Genomic DNA, 18138 nt, shown 5'->3' on the forward strand with positions numbered 1-18138 from the left:
TATGTATAAGTCAGGAGATATTTCTTGAGAGCAGAAGGATTCTTGTTTGACAAATAAGCTAAGTAAGATTAATTCTTACCTTTGAAAATCTGAATCAAGGAAATCTCTACAGTGAAAAGAATATTGTAAAAGTTCCGACTTTCCATCTATAAAATGCAAAAGATGAAGGGACATCAACAAGGAAAATAAATTCAGTAAATGCTGAAAGTATTTAAATATGTTCATCATGTAATTTTCCTGAAAACAGTATTTTCTTCCAAGATGATTATATAAATTATTTCCTAAATTTTATAATGCACATCTTTACATTAGGACAACTAAATAAGATTTTGAACTTTGAGATATTCCAATTTCCTCATTTCAGGTAAAATGTTTTCATGTGTCTTCGAGTTATAATTCCTCAAGATAGATTTTTACACATGGTTACACTGTAATGATGTTAATGTATTTATGCATAAGACTTTTTAAAAATAAGTTTGATACATTTTAGGGAAAATGTGTGAATCTTCCATCAATTACTGTGAATGCAACCCCTGCTTTAATGGTGGTTCCTGCCAAAGTGGTGTGGATTCATATTATTGCCATTGCCCATTTGGTGAGTATAGCTTATTTGTGGATATGAAATATCAGTCTATTTTGACACACAGTTTTGTAATTTTGTTTTATTATAGCTATGACTGATTAAGAGAATATTAACTGTTTTACACAGAAGGGCTTAGTAAAATAAAATCTTAAAGGTTTAACATTTTTAAAAGTTAATAATGGAAATTCCATTGAATATTTTGCTTTGATAATTACTAGAAAAATAATCAATTCAAGATAACCAAATCAATGTTGTCTCTCTAGGACATTTTCCCATAGATATAATAAAATATAAAAATAAGGATGCCTTCTTTTTAGCCTAGAACTTATCAGATAAAAAGTCCTTTAAGCACTATTTGATGTCACTCGCAAATCTCTAAGAGTAGTCAAAGTGTCTTTTGTGCTTTGCTTTTGTTGTCATTTTGTGTTTTACGTTAATTCAATAACTTCTACTAGGAGCATGTATTATACTAGATATGCAGTTTCGTGATAGGGTTTTTATAAAAAAATACAAAATGACTAATAAAAATTCAGACTGATGTGTTCTTTTAAGAAAGAAAGTTGTTAAAGAGAACTCTTTTGTACACATTCATATTTATTCATCTTAGCGAAATGTACTGAGGGATTCCTTCTAGGTCTCACCCAAATGTTACCCAGCACTAGCCCAACCAAGGACTAAGAGAACAGCTTTGGAGGAAGCTTTTATATCAGTTTGTTCTGTTTCATAAATGTGTGATTATTCCATTTATTTAAAGACAGCATTACCCCACAACATAGAACCCATCTCCAGATGACTCTGTCTCTTTCCTTAAGCAAGAGAGAGAAGAAGGACATTTTTCTAATCTTTCCTTGGACATATTATTATGCTAAATGGGCTTTAAAAGTAAAGTTCAATTTATAGTAGAGAATAACACTTAAAAGAAATCTGAAGTTTCTAGTAACCAATAAAATATAATAAGTGTTGTTTGGTTTAGATTTCATTACTTACTCTTTTTTTAAATTAAGCATAAAATTAATAGAATAATAAAAAGAAACCAAATATAAAAACATCTGATTATGAGCCATGCATTTTAACAATAGTCCTGAGGCCCATAAATTGAGTGATCTGTCCAAAGTCTAAAAATGAAATTGAAACAAAACTACCTCCAAGATGTTATAGTGACTAGAACACAAATTTTATTTTCAGTTCAGTGTGATATTCATGGCACCCCTCGTTTATAAGATGTCTTTGAGATTCTTACCAACAATGACCATGAAGTGAAAGGTATATCAAGGTCAAAATATGAACAACTTTAGGTCTCCTTAAGTTTTCACTTTTTTTAAATGGTCTCTTATAATCCTAAATTATGCTGCCTTCTACAGATAACCACCAGTCAGGATTGATGGTTTAACTTGTGCTTTGGAATGAAAGATTGGAAAATTGGAGTGTAAAGAGGAAAATGGTTTGCAAGTGACTGAACAAAGGTGTTCACATTTTTAGGAATTCCTTTACATTTCAAATGAAAATATGAGTATTTAAGAATGTTGATACATAGGGACAAATTGTTGATGCAGTGTAGCTGACACCACAGTCCTAGCCTATTAGGTGGAAGAGTTTTAGTGCCCAAGTGGACCTTCTCTTTACCCTGCCAGAGATTCCCAGGGAAAGGCAAATAGCACAATGAATATTAAAATAGATGCAGATCATGTGTAGCCAGCAGTACAAATTTCTCCTCCTATTCTTCCTAGCGTCAAACACAAAATACGTTATTTAAAGTTAGAAATTGTCAGTTGTCAACATAAGCACTTATAAAAGAAAACAAAACAGAAAACCGTGAAACGCCAATACATAATTTGAGACTACAGAGATTAAAAGTAAGAAGTATTTTTCTTCTCAAAATGAATGTGTGTGAGACACACAACAATAGCAGATGGAATGCCTCAAACAAATAGCCTCTAATAAGAACTCTTACACTACAATTTTGAAGTTGGAAAAACGTTTCTGCACTGTTTACCTTTCTCATCAGTAAAAGATTTACTGTTTGGATTTTCAAAAATTTTTTAGATTCTTAGATTTTTTAAAATTTAGATTATGTTTGAGGAAATACATAAAGTGCTTCAGACTTTAAAAGACAGCTTGTATATAATTATAACTTCTTAGAATTGTTTTGTTATTATATATGCAATATACACAGTATATATAAACAGTATTTATATGTATATACATATAATATCTAATATTAAAATTACTCTAATAAGGGATATTGTGTGTATATACACACTCATATATAGTGTGCATATATATAAAATATATATATATTACTAGAGTACGTCAAAAAGCTCACGGAAAGATTTTTATTATCTTTCAATTCTGTTTCTCCATAAACTTTTTGAAGTACCTTCAGACATATAGTATGTGTATATTATATATATATCTACTAAAATAATATATATATTGCCCTAATAAGGAATATTGTAGTTTTCATGATTTCTCTTGACCTTTACCTATATTTATTTCATAACATTTTATTTGGAAGGCAGATTTTAAAATGTCAATAAATTTTAGTATTACGTTTAAGGACAAAAAACTACCTTTCTGTAGAAACAATAACAAAACCCCTTAAAAAGAAAAAAATATTCCACAAAGAAACAGTTTCTCCACTGTTTACTTAAACAATAGAACTTATTGCTCCAACCTGACTGTAACTTTGTATCACTGAGCAATTTCTCTCCATCCTCTCCTTCTCCCTACTTCTCTCAGCCTCTGGCAACCACAAGTCTGCTCTTTACTTCTATGAGATCAACCTTTTAGATTCCACAAGTGAGTGAGTTCATGCCATACTTGTCTTTCTGTGCCTGGATCACTTCACTTAACATAATGACCACCAGTTCCAATGCATTGCTGCAAATGACAGGATTTTATTCCTTTTTTTATGGCTGAGTAGTATTCCACTGTGTAAATATACCATATTTTATTTACTAATTCTTCTGTCAATGGATACTTTGATTTTTTATCTTGCCTATTGTGAATACTGCTGCAATAAACACAGGTGTGCAGATATCTCTTCAATATAAGAAGAGAGGATTTTGAATGTTCTCATCACAAAGAAATGATGAATATTTGAAGTGGTAGATTATCTCAAATACTACTATGCTAATTACCACGATTTGACTATTATACAATGTGTACATGTATTGAAACATCATACTGCACCCCATAAATATGTACAATCATTATGTGTCAACTAAAAATTTTTTTAAAATTTTAAGAACTGCAAAATATTAGTTTTATATATGAAAAACTCAGCATGAACTTGAGTATAAAAGTAAAACATCTCTCCAGTATCTACATACTTTATACATATATTTATATTCAAAGTTTAAGGACATTTTCATAGATTAAGATTTAATCAGAAGAGACCTGAGAGAACACATAGTACAAAGTTTTCTTCAGTAATCTTTTTATTTCATTTGTATGCTTTATCTTTACTTTTTAAAAATTCAGTTACTCTCCCTGCATATATAATGTATATACATATTTTAATAATATATGTTTAACGTAAATTAATGTATTCTATTGTGCATAAATATAAATTATGTCATATAAATACATAAAATATAAATACTATTTGAGAGATATAATACATTTTTGATATATGAAAATAAGGTACACCATGAATAGTATATATGATATATAATATATATAATTCCTATAATTATTCCTTTGCATTTTTTAACTTTAGTTAAAGATTTAAAATAATAAATTGTACATATATTTCCTACTAATTATAATGAAAATTTTCTCAGTCTGGAAAGAATAAATAAATAACACAAGCTTTTATAGCAGCTTTTAGGCCATTTTAATTTAAAGAATTTTTAGATATAAAATGTGGTATAGTGAAAACAACTAGACAATCAGTAGATTTGATCTCAAATTTTGGCTGTTTCTGATGGTTCTGTGACTTTGGGCAAGTTTTAAATACTATGTAAAATAATGGCATTGGTTACTTCTATCTAAACAATTCCATGATTCTAAGTTTAATGCATTTATAAGAGATATTAAGCCAAAATCAAGGAATGAAACCTTTGCAAGTTAATAAGAATCATGATGTATTGGCGTAGGTTAATTTTCCAATCATTTGCCACAGTCTACTAATATTTGTGGGAAAAGAATTTTGGCATAGCATTGTAACATCAATAAAACTCATTTTTCAAGTTTGAAAAAGAACCAGCACAAACAAATGGAAATGCTGAATTTCAGAAAAACAGAAACCTATTTTAAAGTAGCAGACTGTAAATCACACTCAAGGAGCGTATAAAACTGAAAGAGATAAAAACTTACGATAGTTATTTTCTTCCCTATAAGCAGTGGTTCCCTCCCCTAAGTTTTAACCCTTCAAAATGCCACCAGTATAGGGGCTGATTTTTTTTAAAAAGTCAAACAAATAGTTCATCATCCTCAACTGAATTGACATTGTTTTGAAGAATTATATATTATGAAGGAAGTGTCTTGGTTGAACATGACACAACGTATTAGAACCTTAAAAGCACTGACAAACTAATTTTGAAAGTTTTCTGGTAAGTTTTCTGAAAGAAACCCCTTCAGATATACTCCATTCCACTAAGTTCTTAATTTTTAGAAACGGGGCATTCTTAGATGTGTTTCTTAATTGTCCAGGGAAAAACAATTACATCAGTTTGTCATCTCTGTTATAAGCATTAATGATCATCTGTTTTATTTCAATTTTAATTTATATGGTATTCTTTGGGGAGTGATAAAAATGTTGTTAAAAGCATGATTTGTTATTGTATTTTGTTATTATTTATTATTTATACTTGTATTATAATAAATAATATTTATTATTGTAACCTAATTCCAGATTCACTGGAATCTGACATGTCAACTTGTCAATTTTTCCACCTACAGGTGTGTTTGGAAAACACTGTGAGTTGAACAGTTATGGATTTGAGGAGTTATCATACATGGAATTTCCCAGCTTGGACCCCAATAACAACTATATTTATGTTAAATTTGCAACTATCAAAAGTCATGCTTTATTGCTTTACAACTATGACAACCAGACTGGAGAACGGGCTGAATTTTTGGCCCTTGAAATAGCTGAAGAAAGACTAAGATTCTCTTATAATTTAGGCAGTGGTACATATAAACTGACCACTATGAAGAAGGTGTCAGATGGACATTTTCACACTGTGATTGCCCGGAGAGCAGGAATGGTAAAATAATCATCCTACATTAATCTCATTTTATTGTTGTATATCCAGTCAATTAGGCTTTCAAGTAAAATATGAATTGGGGTGCAAGTTGAGTTAGATTATGTTTATTTATTACTTAAACAATTTAGGTATGAACCGCAGCAGGCTTATAAGTAATATTTTTCTTTTGCTCGTGACAACTGTGCTGCTGTCTCAAAAACAATAAAAGGGAGAAAGTAAAGAAAATAGACTAATGCATAAAAATTCCATTGATATTTCCTGTATATTGTTAAGGTCACGTAAAGACTACACTTTATAGTATGCTACATTTTCCCCCAAGTATTCCTGCCCAAAATGAAGAAACAATTTAGGAATAAAGGGGAAAAACTTTTCTAAGAATAAAGGTGATACTTAATACTTATTTCAGTTCACTACTATTGTTAGCAATCTTTGTCATACATAATTTACTGTCATCTGTGAGGTCTGTAACATGAGACTATGTCGGAATGAAGTTTGCTTTTTGACTATCTAAGATATTCCCAGAATTACACCTCCATAATATTCAAGATTTTAATACTACATAATTATATCAATTTTATTATATGGCTTTCATGTTAAAACAAGAATGACACGTTTATTCATGACTTGTGTATATTAAACAAATAATTTTTATAAAGGGAAATGCAGCATATCTTTTCCCTATTTATGTTTGAAACCATTTGACACATTGTAATAGAATGAAAGGACTTATTTATTTATTTATTTGTTTGTTTAACTTCCCAACTATCCAGTCATGGTTTTCCCAGTATCCAACAATTATCAAAGATGTTTGAATAAGTAGGTGCTAACAAAAACAATCTTAAAATATTTTTGTACTTTGAGTTTTTAAAATCATAATTGCTGTTTAGGATTTATATTCATCCTACGGAAAGGAATAAAATTGTCTGAATTATTAAATTGGCTTTTAAAAAGAAAAAATAGTCAAAACAATAAAATAAAATCTTTTAAATTATTTTTTCAGTGGTGAAACCAGAGATCTAAATGATTAATGTTTTACTTGGTCTCATTTTCAATCAAGTTTAAATTACGAGTAGTCCTTAAAAAGGCACCATAACTTCAATGAACATTAATAGAAATATAACAAATAAATCTTGGATATAATAATTTTTCCAATTAGTAATAGATTATTGCACTCATTTCTGCTTCTGTTTTTTTAAATCAGCGTAATAACAAACTGGTATGCTCAGAGGAAGATTTGTAGAAGAATATGGATTTAGAGGATTCCAATAATTCTGACAGTCGATGTAACCAGGAATCTTGAGCCTCACAGAATTAAAACAAACATGTACAGATTGATATATGAAGATCGGGGCTCACCTTTGCCATAATGATATCCTAAAACTGAGAAGTGACCCTAATGAGTGATAGTAGATACCACCTCATCCCACTTCATTTGTAAGATAGACTGTTATATAGAATAGACAATCTGACCTCTAAAGTCCCTTTAAACTTCATGAACATTTGATTCTATGAAACAAGGACTTGGGAACAAGAGCAGAGTGGAGAGGGAGGTACTATAAGGATGCCAGAAGGGACAGAGGAAAAATGAATTCCAGTTTACTTGTAGTATGTGGCCCTAGTCATCAAGTTTTGAATAATACCAAATGTGAAAAAAAACACCTCTGTCATTATTACTTTAGTCATCGGAAAAATATCTCTCTATTTCAGAAAACATCCAAAATAAGGCTCCTACTGGATTTTGAATCTGTTATTTTATACAGTTTAAAATGATTTTGGTTGGAAACTGGCAAAATCATTAACCTGTCAGCTTTTAATCATTGCATGGACAGGATAGAAACATCTCAATTTACAGTGGTACTGGTAGAAAAATTCAACAGTAAAAGAAAGGACATTTAACTGAAGATTAAATTGCATGAGCTACTATTCAAATAAAACATCCTGTCACTTATTACTTTTTTTTTGAATTGCATGGACAAGCTTTTAGAAAATTAGAAAAAAAAATATATTCAATATTTAAAATGACTAAAATATAATATCATTATCCAAGTTTTTGTTCTGGTTGAAATATGCATAAATATCCATGTGATACCCTCTAGATTATGAGAGTATTAGGGATCTCTAGAATGGATACTTCACATAGTATATGTAGAGAGAGAAGTGTTAAATCACATAGTCACCGTGAGCAACATAAGTTGTATCATGAGAACTAATACTGCTTTTGAGATTGAATGTCACTCAATTATATAGGTAACTGGAAAGAATTATAACTGTCGAAAGAATTAACTAAATGGGGCATGGATGTCTTGACATAGAATTGGAAGTTTAAATATCCTCTAAAAGTATTAGTATTTATTATACTTTAAAAGTTGGCAAGACAAAATTCACAGGACGCACACAAGTTTGTTGTATGGATCCTGTAATAATTAATAGAAATTAAAAATAGGTCAGCCAGTAATATTTGATGAACAATAACTATAAATTATAAATTGATGCCATCCATTATTTCGGAAATGAGAACTTTAAGATAAACTTCTACAAATCTCCCATCTAAATATATATTTTATGGATAATCCCGAAAAATCATAAGCAATATTGATAAAAGTAGGATGTTAAGGAACTATATCATTTTCATCCACAATGAATGTGACCTAATTCTGCAAGACAGAAAAACCTGATATCTAACCTCTTTGCATGTAAGTGAGGTGCAATGTTAGTCAACTTGTTCTATGTCCCTGTGCTGTTTCCTGCATTTGCTTTCCTCTTATTAAAATGAACCTCAAATGACAAACATCCCAAGAAATGAACACTTGCATAGTATTTATATTTCTCTTATGTAAATGTAACAAAGTTGGACTCCCCCTATTCTGCGAGCATTCAAATAAATTTACATAGAACCCTTTATTCTCTGAATTGGGAGAAACTTTAATTCTCCTGTACTTCTGGATATTGGATTATGATTTTTCCTATAATTCACTGGCCATTTTCTGAATTACCACACTCTGAATATTATCTGTATAATTTTACCAACTAAAATATGTGAAATTTTATTATTTCCTGAATTTTACTGAAGTTTGGGGAACAAAGGAGGGGCATTGCAATAGCATTGCAGTATATAGAATAATATAAGTGCACAAATTTGGTCTTAAACTGGACTGCAGCCATCCTCAATGGCTGTCACCTGATCTAGAGAAGCCTGACTTCTATTATATTCTTGGGCCTTTTGACCATAATTTGATGACTTTGTTTATTGATGAAAGAGTATTCATATGTTCTTCTAAACAAAAGGCTTTTGTATCAAGGGGATATGCATCCCTTAGAATGCTAAAATAATTCCTGTTTGTTGAGATTTAAACACTAATATGGAGTTTCTATGGCATAGGAAATATTGTAATGCATTTTTGTTATACATAGATATGCTGTAATATGTTATTTATAAAAATAATTCTTAACATGTTTGAGAAGAGGACTTATTTGATTTTGTTTACTTTATGTCAAACTTTAATGGAATATTAAAAATTTCATAGATTGCTGTAATAGTATTTATACTGTACTTTCATAATCTTTTTGTAAATATGGCTGAAATATTATTAGAATAAGACTTTTGAAAATCAAAAAATGAATGTCTTTTCGTTTTTTAGAATAGTTGTATAGTAGAATAAACATGATTCTTATGATTGTAATCCCAGTAAGATGTTCAAGTCCTACTGTGTGGTACTCTAAGGAAGACTAAGGGCATTTTTATTTTTCATCTGTAAAAAAGTGAAAAGGAGAAGACTTTCAAACCATCCTCCCACCTTTTACATTTAAATATAATCACAATTTTAGTTTTAGAGTTAGCAAAGAAATACGTGCCCATAATTTAATATTGTATTATAAATATATTATTTGTTATATGTTATAACACATTAAACCAAAGTGTTATCACAGTTTTGAGATCAAGTTCACATAGAAACAGCTTCTGTGTAGTGTTGGCTGGAAAGGCTAATAGGGAGAGTAGGACACAAGATGAACGTTTTCTTCTCTATTTTTTTATAGGCAGCTTCCTTAACTGTGGACTCCTGTTCTGAGAACCAGGAACCAGGATATTGCACCATCAGTAATGTGGCAGTTTCAGATGACTGGTAAGTAAAATTATTAGTTTGATCTTTATTCTTACTTGAACTTAAAAAAGAAATTATAAATTTTTAAATAATTATATTATGCTAAGTATTACATAAAATTTTAAGATATTTTACTCACCCCAGAAGGATCTTTATACTACAAAATAGTTAACAATTAGTGTACAAAATATTGTGTTAAAAAGGTGTGAAATGAAGTGGTAGATATGAGGATAAAACTAGAGAAAAGAAAGTTTAGTGCAGCCAGTATTCTTTGAAACATTTCATAAAATAGTTGCATGTGACCTGGGTCCTGAAAGAAGCAGAGAATAAGGACCCCAACTCTTTTAAACACATTCGCTAAAAGTTTATGTGACAATTGTCAACAAATATTTTTCAGTAGCACCTAAAGTTGAAACAGCATTAACTTCTCAAAAACATAAGAGACTTTGGGAGGGAGATTTCGGTAATGGGCCACAATAATCAACCACATTGTATCTCAACAAAATAAAATAAAATATTAAAAAAAAAACAAAAACGTGAGACTTTTAATAGGAGTAGTAACAAACAGAGAAAAATAAATAGTGACAAATCATTCATTGCAATAATGAATTTACTGGCATTTATTAACATTTCTGTAGTGAAGGGACAATGTAATCTGACGTATTAGAGTTGTCACTACTTCCACAGATTTTAATCTTCTCCCTGACAGTATGCTCCTTCTTGCTGACTCAACATTGTGATATACATCTGACTAATTGAAAATATAATTTCCATAAGTTTTATCATTTTTCATACACTGGAAACCTAACAGTCCAGTAGGTATGTGTTTAAAGGACACACATCAATGTGTCATGTTTTCCATTGAAATTTACCACGCTATAACACATGACAGAAAAATTTGTATTCACTTTTTTTTTTTAACTAAATGTTATACTAAAATGTGTTGTGTTGGTATGAATATTACTATCTTTCCTTTTTTATTTAGGACTCTTGATGTTCAGCCAAATCGAGTCACAGTTGGAGGTATCAGATTGCTAGAGCCAATCCTTCAGAGGAGGGGACACGTAGAAAGCCATGATTTTGTCGGGTGTATAATGGAGTTTGCAGTCAATGGAAGGCCTCTGGAACCCAGCCAGGCTTTGGCAGCACAAGGCATCTTAGATCAGTATGGCAATTTTATTTCTCACTATTTTAAAGAAAAATGAAAAAAAAAACTTATTCAAATCGAGAATCAAAAGATGAAATTATTGTGCCCAAATCCCTAAAAATACCAAATGTTTTGTATTGTTTTAAATTTTAAATATTTATTTATTACTGTGTAATTTTGTTTGGCATAACGTGTGATATTTAATTAGAAAATTAATTTTAGGCCACCAGAGGTGAAAAGGGAAGGGGAAGGGGAGGCGGATTTAACGAGAAATTGGTAAAGGGCTGCAAAAAAAGACCACATTGCATAAGGGTGAATATATTAATTATACTGATTTGAGCATCGCATACTGCATACAGGTATTGATATTCAAGGCTATACCCCACATATATGTAAAATCAATTATGTTTCAATTAAAAAATTAATTTATTTTCTGGATCTAATAAAAATATGTATGTAGGCATGCCTGCATGTATATTCTTTATCCTACCTTGCAGAGTTGTGAAGTTTAAACGAGTTAAGTAGGTAAATCATATAGAAAGGAGCCTGGAACACAGTGATATGTAAATGTTAGCTATTATGTATTAAATAAAGCTTTATTTGAAAATTATGCTGTGAACAACTTTTTAGGTGAAAGTCTGCTCAAACTTTAAGACATCTTTGACTCCTTTGTTTCTGTTGTATCTCACATCCAATCCATTCAGCAACCGGAATGACATTTTTAAAACACAAGTCAGCTCTTGTCACTTCTCTGCTCAAAATGTTCCAATAGCTTTACATCTCACTCAGTGTAAAAGCCAAAGTCCTTACCCTGACTGACAAGGGTTTCATGATTTGGCTTCCCTCTTAACTTCCTGACTATATCTACCTACTCTTCTTATTCATTCTGCTTCAACCATATTAGGCGCCTTTTGCTCCTCCAGCATGGCAGTACGCTTTCACTTTAGGGCTTTCTCGCTTGCTGCCTCATCTACCTGAATGATCTTCCACCAGGTCTACTTTGTTCCCTTACTTTTTTTTTTTTTTTTTTTTTTTTTGTCTTTTTCGTGACCGGCACTCAGCCAGTGAGTGCACCGGCCAGTCCTATATAGGATCCGAACCTGCGGAGGGAGCGTCGCTGCGCTCCCAGTGCTGCACTCTCCCGAGTGCGCCACGGGCTCGGCCCGTTCCCTTACTTTGTTTAGGTCTTAACTTCCTTCCCTGCCTAGAGACCCAGCAACTCCCCAAACTCCTTGTACCTTTTCTCTGTCTTAATTTTCCCCTAGAACTTTCCATTTTCTAACATTCTACATATTTAGCCATGCTTTTTGTTTATTGCCTGTCTCTCCCACAAGGAAAAAATAAATACACCAGGAATGCATGGATTTTTTTTTTTTTTAATCGCTTTACCTCCATGCTTGGAACAGTAGTTGGCATATAGTAGGCATTCAATAAATATTAGGTGCATAAGTAGCCTGGGAGAGGAGATGTGTAATCAAATTACATATGGCCCCTGGATCATATTAACTAAAGTGTATTTGACCAAGATGTTTTGCTTAGGTAAGAAGTAATTTAAAGAAGAAATTGTCACCCCTCTTTCTCTATCATATAAGATGTTATGTTTATTTAATCTTCTCTTTCAGGATAAGCCAGACCGTGTGTTACAGGACAGCTTCCAGTTTGATTATTTGCTTCAAATGTAGTTATAACCTGAGCTTTAAATAATTGAGTGCTTGAAATTAAACAAGTTAATAAAAGTTCATATCTACTTTTAGCAAATTTTCTCCCATCATGTTTGTGCTTTATGGCTCTTTACTGTGATTTTATTTTAGGTGCCCTAGGCTAGAAGGTGCTTGTATTCGCAGCCCCTGCCAACATGGTGGCACATGTATGGATTACTGGTCATGGCAGCAGTGTCATTGCAAAGAAGGACTGACTGGGAAATACTGTGAAAAATGTATGTAAGCTGTTCCATCTCCCACTGGAAATTATAACAATATGTGCATCTAAATATATAATTGAATTTTAAAAATGTTTTTATTCTAAATATTGAGAATATTAAATGGGAAATCATTGGTAAAATACAGTGACAGTTTTAAATTAATTTTTAACCTGAAGAACAGTGATATCCTTTTATTTATTTATTTATTTATTTATTTATTTATTTATTTATTTATTTATTTTTAAATTTCCAGTTAAATTTTTTTTTATTGGTTATAAATATTCATAAGATACAAAGCTGAGTGTCACGCCTCATGCCCATGATGTGAGGGCCAGATTCATACTGGCAGCATACCCACTTTCACAAATTGCATTTGTACCCCTTGTCCCCCACCCAATTATCCCCAACTTCCCTCCCCCTCCCCATATTTCCTCCCACTCCACTCTGTAGCCCAAGGAATGTTCTCACCCTGTGCAAGACCAACCCACTACTGTGGTCTTTCTTTTCTTCCTTCTTTCTCTCTTAGCTCCCATAGATGAGTGAATACATGTGGCATTTATTCCTCTGTGCTTTTAAAAAATGATTTACTAACTAGATTTTTAGTTTCCATTTATAAAAATATTATTTGGTGATTTTTATTTTATAGGACTGATAGGCAATTTAAAAGGTCGGAGGCTATATTCAGGCTTTGGTTTAATATTACCTGTCTTTGGAGGATGTTTCTCTAGTGAACTTTTTGTATTTGGTAGAAAAATATACACACTAAGTCACTGAACACTGAGTTCAAAACATCATACCATGGCAATATGATAAAAAATTAAAACTAAAATTCACTATAGTGCTTTTATTTTAATTTGTAATTATTGGAATTGGTTTTGAATATTACTTTTTAAGTTCTTTCATTAGTTAGTTGTCTTTTAAGTCCTGACATTATTGTTAATAAGATATTAATGCTGTTCAAGCTATTATTAGAAAAAGGTGCTTAATTTCAAGCTATATATCATATTAACTAACCTTAATAGGGCCACTTTTATAAAAAATTTGTTTTGTTTTCAAATAAGTAGTTACTACTTAAAGCAATCTGATTTAAGTGATTCAAGTGATCATATTGATTTAAGTAGTAACTACTTATTTGACAACAAAACAATTTGTTTGATTTGATTATAATATACAAATATATAGAAATGCATAGTAAACTTAGGACATAATATAACCCCAAAGTTTTTAGCAGCAGAAAGTACAATTGTATTTATTTCAGACATAATGAAAATATAGAAAAAGTATGTTGTCACATTATATTTTTTAAAATAATGAGTATTTATTAAGTAGGAACCTAATTATATTTAAAATATATAGTAAGTCATTGGCTTAAAAGATGCCTGAGACAGTTTTTCTTAAATTTAGATATAATTCCCATACTGTAACGTATACCAAATTAAAGTGTATCATTCAGTGCTGAGATACTTTTGCACTCATTTCTTTTATGTCCTTTCTTTAGCCATATTATTTTTTACTATAACTTAAACTTCATACTTCTGAAATATGAAAATTTTATCAGATTGTGAAAAACTGTGATTGTACATAATGATTTTACATGAGATAAATTAAATTATGCATGATAATTACTGAAAATAAAGTTAGTAACAAATGCAAATATTTGATTGTACATTTCTTTGCCCAAATTTCTAACATACTAGAGACTAAAAATCACAAACAACTTTATGAAAACGTATATTCATTTATGAATGGAAATACAGTGAAACTGATTACACTTTTTTCAAATGAATATTTTCTACAGGTGGTTAGGTCTTCAGAAATTCATGATTTATATCATGTGGTAAATATTTTAGTGAATATTTCCCAAATGATTAATGACTGTCTTAAAGTGGTTTATATGTCATGGTTCTGAAATGAATTTAAGCATTTGAAATCAACTTATATAAAAATTCACAAATGGAAATTATTTTTTCTAGAGTAAGGTTAGGGAATATTTAATCCAAAAATATAATATTTTCATTGTCATTCTTAATAATTTTTTTTGTCAGTATTGAAAACTTTGTAAGAAATTCCTAATGGATGCATTCATTTTTCCATTTCTTTCTTGTCTTTCAGCTGTTACTCCTGACACTGCCTTATCATTAGAAGGCAAAGGACGCTTGGACTACCACATGAGTCAGAATGAGAAACGGGAATATTTGTTAAGACAGAGCATACGAGGTGCCATGTTGGAGCCTTTTGGTGTGAACAGTCTGGAAGTAAAATTCAGGACAAGAGGCGAGAATGGCATTTTAATCCACATCCAAGAAAGCAGCAATTACACTACTGTGAAGGTAAGATAAAAGCTAATGGTGACTTCATTTGATTAGACCGCCTGCTGTGTCATGGTTTAAATCACTTCTCCCATTATTTCTGTCCTTTTCTTTACAGCCCATTAGAGTTCCGACTAATGCTGGGCACTATTCCAATATCATCTATCTTAACTATTTGCCAGGCATTGGCCAGAATAACAAAGATCTTAATGGTTTGGTTTCTAAACACTTTTGTCTTGGTTTAGAGTAGAGACCACTGCCAGGTAGGCCAGCTCAGAAAGAATTTGTTGCAAACTAGTTTTCGAATAAAAATTTGTATTGCTTTTTGTTCTACTTCTAAACAAAGTAAAACAAAAAGATAATGTGTTTTGAAAATATTTTCCTCCAATAATTATTTCAAACACTGATGTGAATATGTTAATTGGCAGGATTAGAATAAGGAAAAACATTTTGAAATTATCTGACTTTATTATTAAATTATTCTGGAGTATATATCAATTCATTAGGTAAACTCTGTGAAGTTAAGTATATTCAGAATTTATTTTAAATAAAATTCAACCTAACCTCTCCAAATAACTTTTAAATAAATAATCTTTAAAAATTATAAATTATAAGTATAAATTTATAATAGGACTTTTACAAGGGTACTTTATAAAGTTTATGGAAAAATAGAATTAAAAGATAATATGAATCTTTCCACTAACTTTTCAAAGTTCCCTTGTACATAACTTATTTATTCTCATCTGTAAATAAGATGCTAAGCCAGTGAATAATTTCATTGGATATGCATTTTTCATCATTTCTTAGCTTTCTGAATTTCTAAAGCTATTATTCTGTTTTCTTTCCTACAAATAAGCCATCATCTCTTAGTAAGCTGTTTTAGTTTAGTTATGTTGACTGCTTTCATTAATATCATTTTATATATTGTAATTCAACTGATAATTTTGTATATGAATTTTAGTAAATTCTTAGGAAAACAAGCTCAGATTTCCTGAATTATTTTCACTTATAAATCAATATTTTGATCATTGCTAAAATGTTTGTTTATAAAGAAAAAGCAATAAAAAGAGAAAATTATGAGGTTTTATTTACATACAAAACATATAATTTACATATAGTAAAAAGGCTGAAGTTTAGAGATGTTCACATTTAAACTTCAACCTTTTTATTCTGAAAATTTCTCTCTGTTCAAGCCAACTCTGCTTGTTATGTTGCATGCCCATAAGTAGTACAAAAACCAAAATCTTTAAATTCTCAAATTATAATCTCCCTAATTTAATCATTTCCAACTGGAGGGTGATTTTATCCCCTAGGGGACATTTGGCAACGTCAGGGAACATTTTCCAATTGTCACAATTGGGGATGGGAGGGTGCTACCAGCAATAGAGCTCAAGCGCACTGCTAAACAGCCTACACAACACCCCACACAAAGAGTTGCCTGGTTCAAAATGTTAACAGTGCTGAATTTTACACACTCTGACCTAATCTGGTACAAGAGAACATCTTCAGGTTTTTAATTCACCTTTATTATTGAAATGAAGGGCCCAGTTCTAGAATTAATAAAGTGACCACAAAACAGAACACATAAATCATCGTATAATGTTATTATTTGATGTTTATAATTTTCACTGAAAAATGTATGGGAAGCAAAGAAAGTAAAGAAGTAAAGAAAAAAGCAGACCTTTATTGTCTACAAGAAACATTTTTTATACATATTGAGAGGCTTTAACATTGAGGTCTGTGCATTATCTGTTAAGCTGCTTCCAAGTCCTCATGCCATTTAAATGACATAAAAATATTTCTGTACGTTATCTTTTTAAGCCAAGGAATTCAGTCAAAATACAATGCGGTTGAAGAAATTAGAGACAGAATTTTTTCTTCCTTAAGGAAGAAGCTGAATGTCATGATCCATTTTTGTCACCATAAATTCTTGCATTTCCAACAGGACAGCAGCATGCAGCTTTTCCAGATTTTGTTACATGGTTAGCATTCACTTAGAAAGAGATGGTTTTTTTTTTCTTTTTCTGAAGGGAATGTAAGTACTAATTAATAAAAATAATGACTAATGCAGACCAAATGCACATTTTTTGGTATGTAATTTTGAAAAAAACAGCTTTTCAGAGATTAAGTAGCTTGGCAATAAAGTGAGTAGATAAGGAAAAAAAGCAATAGGGAGAACTTAGTAGGCTAGAAGGGAGTGGCTGTTGTAAGCAGGCATATTATTTGGATGACAGGAATATGATTTGCTTATACAGACTAGGAAGTGAGTCAGAATGGACTCGTACTTATCATTAGCTTATCAGTGAGCAAGACTACTGGTTTTCTTCTTTCTTTGTTGGCTTGCTAACTGTTTCTTTCCCTGTTTGTTTTGTTTTGCATGCTCTGAATCTCTCTCTCTCTCTCTCTCACACACACACACACACACACACACACACACACACACACACACACACACACACACACACAAAGGCAGCCAGAAGAGGAAGATATTTTGAGAAAATGAGAAAGAGTGCTGGGTAAATGGATTTCCATATGGTTGGATGAGAGAGCGTCAGGAGTGGGTAGAAAAGGCAATGTGAGGGGAGAAAAGACTACGTAGAATAGATGGGGACTGTTCAGATGAAGAAATCAAGAAAAGAAAATTTGAGAGAGAAAAGGAAAAAGAAAGCAAAATTGTGCATAACTTTGTTGACATATTTAAAACAAATGTTGAACATATTTAACACAAATCTCTTTTTATTCATGGCATATCATGTAGCTTCATATTTAGAGTTCTGTAATAGTAGGCAATGGACTTTAGGACTTTATTTCTACTCCAAATCAGTTCTATTGCTTTGTTTCATGTTTTTTGTTTGTTTGTTTGTT

The 18138-nt window shown here is 31.0% G+C and overlaps 1 protein-coding gene across 2 annotated transcripts in view; it reads left to right on the forward strand.

Annotated features, from left to right (window-relative positions):
* The window catches only part of FAT4 (FAT atypical cadherin 4), a 157765-nt gene that overhangs the window by 133613 nt on the left and 6014 nt on the right, over window positions 1-18138 (forward strand). For both annotated transcript variants that reach the window (XM_063108595.1, XM_063108596.1), the window contains exons 10-15: window positions 491-595; window positions 5489-5796; window positions 9832-9917; window positions 10882-11061; window positions 12855-12979; window positions 15077-15294. In XM_063108595.1, coding sequence (XP_062964665.1) covers window positions 491-595; window positions 5489-5796; window positions 9832-9917; window positions 10882-11061; window positions 12855-12979; window positions 15077-15294 — 1022 coding nt within the window. The remainder of the gene's footprint in view (window positions 1-490; window positions 596-5488; window positions 5797-9831; window positions 9918-10881; window positions 11062-12854; window positions 12980-15076; window positions 15295-18138) is intronic.

This window comes from Cynocephalus volans, chromosome 9, assembly GCF_027409185.1.
Source record: "Cynocephalus volans isolate mCynVol1 chromosome 9, mCynVol1.pri, whole genome shotgun sequence".
Lineage (NCBI taxonomy): Eukaryota > Metazoa > Chordata > Mammalia > Dermoptera > Cynocephalidae > Cynocephalus > Cynocephalus volans.